The sequence below is a fragment of the Thermomyces lanuginosus genome, assembly GCF_041956635.1.
Source record: "Thermomyces lanuginosus strain ATCC 200065 unplaced genomic scaffold VTN49scaffold_32, whole genome shotgun sequence".
Classification (NCBI taxonomy): Eukaryota; Fungi; Ascomycota; class Eurotiomycetes; order Eurotiales; family Trichocomaceae; genus Thermomyces; species Thermomyces lanuginosus.
Genome location: NW_027192366.1, coordinates 65,902 through 73,979, shown reverse-complemented (window position 1 = coordinate 73,979; position 8,078 = coordinate 65,902). Strand labels below are relative to the sequence as shown.

Here is an 8,078-nt window from a genome sequence, read left to right as displayed (position 1 = left end):
GGCTGCATGGAATGCAGCTCCGCAGCCGGTACCTGCGTGCCTATCGCCGGGCGGAGAAGCGACGCCGTCGGGCCGGCCACGATTTTGGTCGCACTGGTTCTTCGTCTCATTCCTCCTCCCCACCCGACAACAGCCCAGGAGGTGGAGACGGAGATCATGATGGTGATAAACGGAACTCCGGCCCTACCGTCTGGGGGTATCCGTACTACATGCCGTACTACGCGCCGTACATGTGTGATCCCGGCATCCATGGCGACATGTACGCCTGCAATCCAACATGCATGAATCTCGCCTCTGGTTCGTACGGAAACTGTGTCGCAGGAACGTGTGGCGGGGGCGTGGCGGCTGGAAGCTGTGGAGGAAAGGGCGGGACATGCGGTAAGAACTCAAACTCTCAACCTGGAGGATTAAAGCTGACTGCGATCACTAGCTGGTGGGCATGCCGGGTGTGGAGGAGGCGGTGGAATCGGCGGCTGCGGCGGCGGTGGTGGTGGCGGTGGTAGCAGTGGTTGTGGAGGAGGAGGGGGAGGAGGAGGCAGCTCATGCTGATGATCTGTCTCGAGATTGGAATCGGAGATGCGAGTTGCGGTTCAATTATAGATTCTCGATGCCAATAACCCATGGAATGGCCGACCTAATGCATGTATGACTAGTATGCCATTCAAAAATAATAGCATCACATCATTAAAGGGTAGACCATCATGACGGATCATCAACAATAACCAAACCACCGTTGGTTCAGCATCGGGTATATGAACACAGACCAATGCATGAGAGAGAATAAACAAAACACCGAAAAATGCAAAGTATCAAATCTCATCTCATGTCCCCATGTCAGAAGAAGTAGAAACAGCCGATTATATGTATGGTACACCATATCCAATCGCAAGATTTCAGTCTAGGTTCACATAACCGTACAACGCCCACGCAACTTTTCCTTCCGTCGCTCGTTGATGGTCTGTTCGTTCCACTGTTCGATTCGCGCCCGCCATTCTTCGTCCCGTAGTCGGTCTTCCGCAGTCCATTGAGGTTCGCCCGCGGTGCCGTTTGGATGATGCTGCGACGGTGGTGGGCGCATGAACCGCCCGGTGTACCCGCCCTGGGCCTGCGACAGGGCATCGAGGCTCTCCTGTGTGAGTCGACCGGCCGGCGGCAGCCCCCCCGCGGAGTTTGTTCGGGTGTGCATAGACACCCTCTCGTCTCGACGGTCAGCCACCCGCGACGCGTCACTGTAGATCGTCGACATTCGCTGCGACGCATCCGGGCGGCTCCGCAAATCGGGTGAGGAATGCGAATATGCGCGCATGCTACCAATAGAGTTCATATGAGAATGATCGGACTGCCCAGCGTCCCCCGTGGAAGGGCGCTCGGGTGTCGAGTGGAGCCAACGATGGCGGCTAAACAGCGGAACGGATCGGGGCAGTCGGAGCAGTAGGTTCGCGGATCGGGTGCTGGGGGACTGGTCCGGGGTTGACAGGTGAGGCTGGGGAGGCGGAGGCTCTACAACCAAGGTAGGAGTCAACTGTCGCGACGAACGGCGAGGACTGGGGAGAAAACTGCTCTCCGTTGGGGACTGACCCTGGCGGGTTCTGGACTGGTTCCGTCGGAAGCGAGATTCCGACGATCCACGCCGACCAGACAGTCGCCTCGTCAAAGAACTCAACGAATTCATCAGTCCTGACCGTTGATGGCCATCGGCCGGGTTAGTGCCGTATCGTTGGATTGGTTCGAGTGACGGATCTGTCGACGTGCGAGGTGGCGGTGCTAGGGTCGAGAGGAGCTCCCTGAGATGCGCTGGTAGGGGCTCCTCCGGTTCGCGCGTGTACGGAGGGGGTGGTGGTTCCCAATTGTCTGCGTCACTCTCATGCGGAATGTGCGGCACCGGTGGCACCGGAGGGGTAGTCGTTTCTGTTTGATACCGAGGTCTCCTGCTGGACCTTGACGCTGTGGCTGCGCGCCGGAGTGTATCTCGCGAGCGAGGCGCGGTGTTGCTGTACGGGTCGTCCAGGAGTAAATCGGTATCCTCGGCCATCTCCTCATCCACAGGCGAGTTATTCTGCGATCGACTCCCGCGCTGCATGCAGAAGGCAGACTTTTGCGAACCGCTTGGATAAGATTGACGATAGGAACGATTCCTGTCTACAGGGGGCCGGGAACGCTGCGTGCCCACGATCCCCCGTTGAACACGTGTTCGCCTTCGCTCCAGCTCGACTTCTTGCTCCAGATCCGTGCTCTGCTCCTGCAAAACTAATGGTACGGCCTCTCCCAGCTCGAGCGTCAGCTCACGCTTCTCTCCATCCGTTGTGGACGGCTCAAAATCGATAATAGCGATCCTTCCTCCATCAACCGGAATGGGAGCTTCGCCGAGCGACTCCACGGTTACGCCTCCTGGTGCAACGGCAACCAGTCGGCGTCGACATGACGAGCCAGTGCCGGTGACCCAGCGTGCGCCCCTGAGGCCCGGGATGTCAATTACCTTGCGACCTCCGATCAGCAAACAAGGGTGAGGAATTGCATTCCGTAGCCGATTTGCATTTCCAGATTCCTCCGGAGATTCTGCAGAATTCGAGTTGCCGTTATTATTGATGTCGATAGAATTTTCGCTGGCCGGAGTCCAATTGACATCGTCGGGTAGGCCATACAACCACAGCCCGCGATTCTGGAAAGTCAATGCGACCAATTCACCATGGCAGTCCATTGCTGGACACGAGGTCGGTGCGGGTTCTCGAGAGTCGTCGCTCGGCACGGGCCCAACGAAACATACTGTCCCTGCTTTTGTATCGTTCGCCTTGACTATTCGAAATGCCTTCACCTCGGCATCGTACCCCATAATCCAATTGTCCTGCTGTCCCATATGGTCTGGCCACAGAGACACATGGCTGTAGCCGGTCACAATGTCTGGAAACAAAACCTGCGTAGTCCAAATCTGCGTCTCCAGGTCATCTACATTCAACGGGGCGTCTGGCGGGAATGGGGCCGTAATTGTGACAAAGCCTTCCTCCGGGTTGGACAGCGACGATCCCAGCAACAGCGTACCGTCGGACGAGAATGCCAAACTCTCGACCTTGCGACAGCGGACGGCACGCCGTTGCGTCGCCATTGCATTCTCACCGATCGCATAGACTTCGATGCTACCGTCACACGCAATGGCCAGGACGCTGCCGCTGGGGGCAAACGCCAGCGTGCGAGGCACGTCATTCACCGTAATCACCTGGACATGTTTCGCCTCCGTTCCCGACAAATGGTAGATGTTTACTTGATGTCTGTGGGATACCACGGCCATGACATGTGCATCGTCGAGGATCGTAGCATCCAGGGGCCGTCGTTGGGTCTTCAGCTCATACAACACCTGCATCTGCTCCGACGCCAGGTCCAGGACAAAGATCCGTGATGAGCTCAGGCATAGCAGGACCCGCCCGTTGGCCGAGAAGGAGAACTTGAGCGCCTCGCCGGCCGGCAGCGCGGTCGCAGAGCCGGGACTCCTGGAAATGAGATTAATCAATGTTGTACGGGGTCGCAGAAAGCGATCGTAAGTATTCCGGCGGAGCTCGCGAGCGAACTTCTTCTTGAGGCATGTCAGGTCCCGCGACCCGATCGTGCCGCGGCAGGCGGCGAACAGCGGGGATCTTTCGATGTGGTGTGCATACAGTTCGGGAGTATCCGATATCCGTCTCCATTTTCGGTTCAGCACGGCGAGGGAGGCAAATGTATTCGCATCGACAGTATATAATATCCTAAAGCAGTAAGCACAAAAATGTTCAGTATCGCTTAGATCTCGATGGTTGATCCACCTACCGCTCGATCACGGGCGCTGGGAGACGGTCAAATGCGCTAGCAATGTCCTTGGGCGTTATCGTCGTGGCCGCTGTTGCCGGGCGCGACACGTCATCTGCCTTGTAGGAATCGCCGTCCCCATGCTCTGCGACGGTGCTGCGGATATCAACCTCCATCGCGGACGACGGAGGCGGATCGAGGGCTCAAAACGGACTCAGACTATCGAGGGAGGGCGGGCGCAAGGCTTGGGAGGCTTAGGGTGGGCTGTACATGGTGATGGCCGCTGCTGCCCATACGCCCGGAGCCCGTGGAAGTTTCGGAGAGCGATGGTATGCCACGTAGGTTGAGATTGTCGAAAGTTCGTGTTGGGCTTACGGGCGTAAACCTAGCGGGAGGATTGGGATCCCCGTCGTGGCTGTGTTGGCGTTTGTTGGCTACGAGGATCGGTGCAGCTTTTGGGGCGGAAATCGGCCATTTGTACGGAAGGGCAGGCAGAAGAGAACTATAAAAAAAGCTTGAAAACTCTATGCCACTGTTGCATACCGGCGTTTCAATGAGGACTACAGTAGCAGTGTGGCACTATTGTGCTCCGTAGGGAGTGAATTCCCTACTCGTATGTAGGCACTAATCGGCCCATTGAGATCTGCTGATTTTCGGAGAGCAACAGATGAACTGGGAAATGGAACGGGGTACAAGGGGTACTTTCAGATATTAAATAAAATAAGGTCAGGGGTAGAAATTGAGATCTTACCGAGACCTGTTGAGGACAAAATCCATGTGATTCCGCGGTTGAAAATTTTGCTTCTTCCCATACCACCCACCATGATATCTGTTTTTCCCTCTTCTCAGACTCCCTCTGTATCGAGTCCCCTGCGAGCTTACGACTCCAGCCGCAAGTCTCAGGCGGAGGAGAGCCGAAGGGACTTGGCATGCCCTGAATTTGTAATAATCACGTGATGCCAAGACTGCCAAGGAGAGACAGAGAAATGGCAAGCTTGGCACCTCTGAATCGCTCTGATTGGCCTGCCCCGGACTCCGAGCCGGTGGAAGCTTTCTAGATTCTTGCCCCTCAGCAGAGTCAATCGGCATGGCCGTTCGTGGGGATTGGTCTGGGGCGTGTGTGCCGAGATTGTCGAATTGACGCCGGCCACGACCGTGCGAAGTGATTGCGACGGCATCGGGCACGAGTTCAGCGTCCCGGAGCGGATAGATGGTAGTTGCGGATCAAACGGCGAGACTTGAGAGCCTAGAACAGCGCATGTACCTCTCTCACAGCCGAGATCCCGGCGATGCTTCCGTCCATGCGCAGCAATGACTGAGATTTCGACATCGTCCAAGCCATCCAGGTCGCCAACCAAGACGACGACCAAACCGCACGCAGGCATCGTCAATGCTGGCTCTCGACCGTACCGATCGCACAAGATTCGCGCCTGTGATCTTTGCCGCAAGCGCAAGTCACGATGCACCGTCGATATCCCCGGCCAGTCGTGTCTGCTCTGCCGCGTGCAGGGCGCCGACTGCCATTATCAGGAAGACCCTCCACCGGATGAGCCCGGCTCGATCGGCTCGGGAGTCCACAGATCGCCGTCGCAGACTTTGACGGGGCAGAAGCGGAAGCGCGACTCCGAGTCGGGGCCGGACGGGCCAGACGACAGCACGGACGCGTCAGGGCAAGCGGATCGCGGTGTCAGTGGTGCCAAGTCAAAGGACGAGGATCCGCAAAACGAATCCGTCTTGATCGTCGGGCCTGTCGCGGCCGATGATGCGCAGGTAATTGAGAAGTTCTCGGAGCAGTCGAATAAACCCCCCGATAAGGGGAAGAAGCCGTATAAGTTCTTTTCAAACGATCCGCGTAAGCCAATCCTATACACCACCGTGTCGCGGCGAAGACAGGGTGTGCGCCAAGGAGTCCCGCCGGGCGACAACCAGCGAGAGATCCTCGAACAGATTTTGGGGCCGTTCAGGCACGACCTGGTTAAACTGTAGGCCCTGCATGATGCTGTGGCAAGACGTTCGCTAATCACGAGCAGATTCATTGATCGCTTCAACAATGCGTTTCCGATCTTCGACGGCCATGCTATTTGGGAAGCGTACAGCTCTGGAGCGACAGACCAGATTCCAGCAACACTACTATGCCATATCTATGCCATGTCCCTGATATATTGGAAACACACGCCGCATCTCGCCTGCCATCCAAAACCCGATGTGCGATATGCAATCAACCAGACAGTGGCTGCTTTGCATGAGGATTACTCGGCACCCGGCCTGTCAACGGTCAGCGCGGCATTGTTGGACCTTACCGGACGGCCCATATTCTCGCTGACAGGGAACGCCATTAGCTGCGGACGCCTGGTATCCCTGTCGCACTGTTTAGGGTTGAACCGGGATCCCAGCAATTGGAGGATCCCGCTGGCCGACAAGAAGCAACGGATTCGGCTATGGTGGGGGGTCGTGATCCATGATCGATGGTAGGAGAAATGAGAAGAGAAAGGTTGGGGAGCTGGATACTGATATAGTGAGCAGGGGTAGTTTTGGACACGGGGTCCCTCCCCAGATTACCAAATCCCAGTATGACGTGCCGCTGCCCAGCGTAGAGGTCCTGGTGACGGAGCCTAGGGCGACATCGCAACACATTCGCGCGGCCCACTGCCATATCGCCCTCTGCCGTCTGACCGAGATTCTGGGCGAACTACTGCCGCTGGTGTACCAACTCCAGTCACGGTCTGCGCGGGAGACGTCCAAGAAACTACGACACATCCGCACGGACCTGGACACATGGGAAGAATCCTTGCCTGAATGGCTGCGGCCGCCCGTGGAGGATTCGGAGCCGACTATCGCGGGCACCTGCAGTCTGCACCTGGCATTTCTTGCGGTCAAGATGCTTGTCTGCCGCGTGGAGCTGCAGGTGCGTTGTTTAGAGTTTTCTCGTCACGCGCGTCTCCGGAGACTAACTCAAGAGCAGGAGGTCAACAACTCGGAGAACGAGAATCCCGAAGCCCGCCGATACTTTCAGACGGAGCTTCGCAAGGCTGCGGAGGAAATCGTTCACTTTATGTCCACGCTGCGGAGTCATCACTTTCGGGAGTTCTGGCTACCATGTACGATCCATGTCAATCTATTCCTCTCTGTTGTGGATCGCTGACGGAGTTGTACGGTAGATAGCGCATTCCATCTCACGTCCACGACGACTCTCCTTGTCCGCACGGCCCTGGAAACCACAGACGAGGAGGTGCGACGATCGTGTCTGGCTAATGTCGACCTTCTTCGGTCGATCCTCAAACGGGCGCGGGAGGAAGAAGACTGGGATGTCGCAGACATGTGTCTGGACCACTGCGATCGGATCCTCAGTCGCCATCCCGAGATCATCAACAACATGCCTTCAACGGCACATGCAGCCCAAAACGAGCAAAACCACAACCAACAGCAACAGCAGCAGCAGCCGCTTGCTCACCCCAGCGAGCGGTCTCATCCGCACCCGCAGCACCCACATTCCCAACCCCCACATCCGAATTCCCACCCGAACTCTTCCAACAACGCCCATGCCCCAACCCCATACGGAAATGCCCCGGGTGAGAACGAGTCATTCCCCATCACCCCCGGTGCAATCATCCTTCCCGAGACGACCACCCACGGCGATATGGTTGATGACATGATGAACATGTCGGGTACGTTCGGAACCATGGATGGCTTTCCGTTCGATATGACTGGGATTTGGGATGTGTCGGGGCTTCAGGACGTCAACTTTACATGATTCTATAATATGGGCCTGTATGGGTACGTTGGTTCAACACTAGTTTAATATTTTTCGCCCGTGTACTGTAGTTTATGGCGATTCTGTATTAATGATGAACGATGTCTTGCATGTATGTACAATGCATTCGAATCAATCCAATCGATTCATTCTCTTCGGTTAGGATCGGGTGTTCTGTATGCCTTCTAGAATACGATTAGCCTTTTGAGTTCCGTCGTGAACCTGACCTGAAGCTCTCGAAGCTTAATCAGTCCGTCCTATTCTCGCCCTGATTTCGTCGCCTACACTTCAAGCTTTCCTAGAATTTCCTGATCCCGTCAATTCTTCTAGTCTCATCAATTGCTCTCCTACGGCGCTCTCGAGCACGGAATAGCTATTCAGAATGCTGTTTCCCCACTGTTTCGACTTGACGGCTGGATTCGGCTTCCATCGGAACACATCTCTCAAAAATGTATGACAGGAACACTCACGGAATGATCCGACGGCGACCTGGATCCGTTGTAAGGTGGTATACGCAGTTGTACGTGGGTCTCACAGGGAAACGATATTTTTC

General features: G+C 56.1%; 3 protein-coding genes across 3 annotated transcripts; 2 read left to right on the top strand and 1 right to left on the bottom strand.

Annotated features, from left to right (window-relative positions):
• Window positions 1-11: 11 nt before the first annotated feature.
• VTN49DRAFT_4779 (uncharacterized protein) lies at window positions 12-549 on the top strand (the record flags this gene model as incomplete). Its single annotated transcript, XM_069412762.1, has 2 exons — window positions 12-378; window positions 431-549. The coding sequence occupies 2 exons, from the start codon at window positions 12-14 to the stop codon at window positions 547-549; spliced, it is 486 nt and encodes a 161-aa protein (XP_069266698.1).
• Window positions 550-904: 355 nt separating this feature from the next.
• Window positions 905-3,950, bottom strand: VTN49DRAFT_4778 (uncharacterized protein; the record flags this gene model as incomplete). The annotated part of the gene is made up of 2 exons (XM_069412761.1): window positions 905-3,734; window positions 3,796-3,950. The coding sequence occupies 2 exons, from the start codon at window positions 3,948-3,950 to the stop codon at window positions 905-907; spliced, it is 2,985 nt and encodes a 994-aa protein (XP_069266697.1).
• A 1,135-nt stretch (window positions 3,951-5,085) lies between these two features.
• Window positions 5,086-7,525, top strand: VTN49DRAFT_4777 (uncharacterized protein; the record flags this gene model as incomplete). Its single annotated transcript, XM_069412760.1, has 5 exons — window positions 5,086-5,756; window positions 5,805-6,242; window positions 6,298-6,679; window positions 6,737-6,872; window positions 6,933-7,525. The coding sequence occupies 5 exons, from the start codon at window positions 5,086-5,088 to the stop codon at window positions 7,523-7,525; spliced, it is 2,220 nt and encodes a 739-aa protein (XP_069266696.1).
• Window positions 7,526-8,078: the final 553 nt, after the last annotated feature.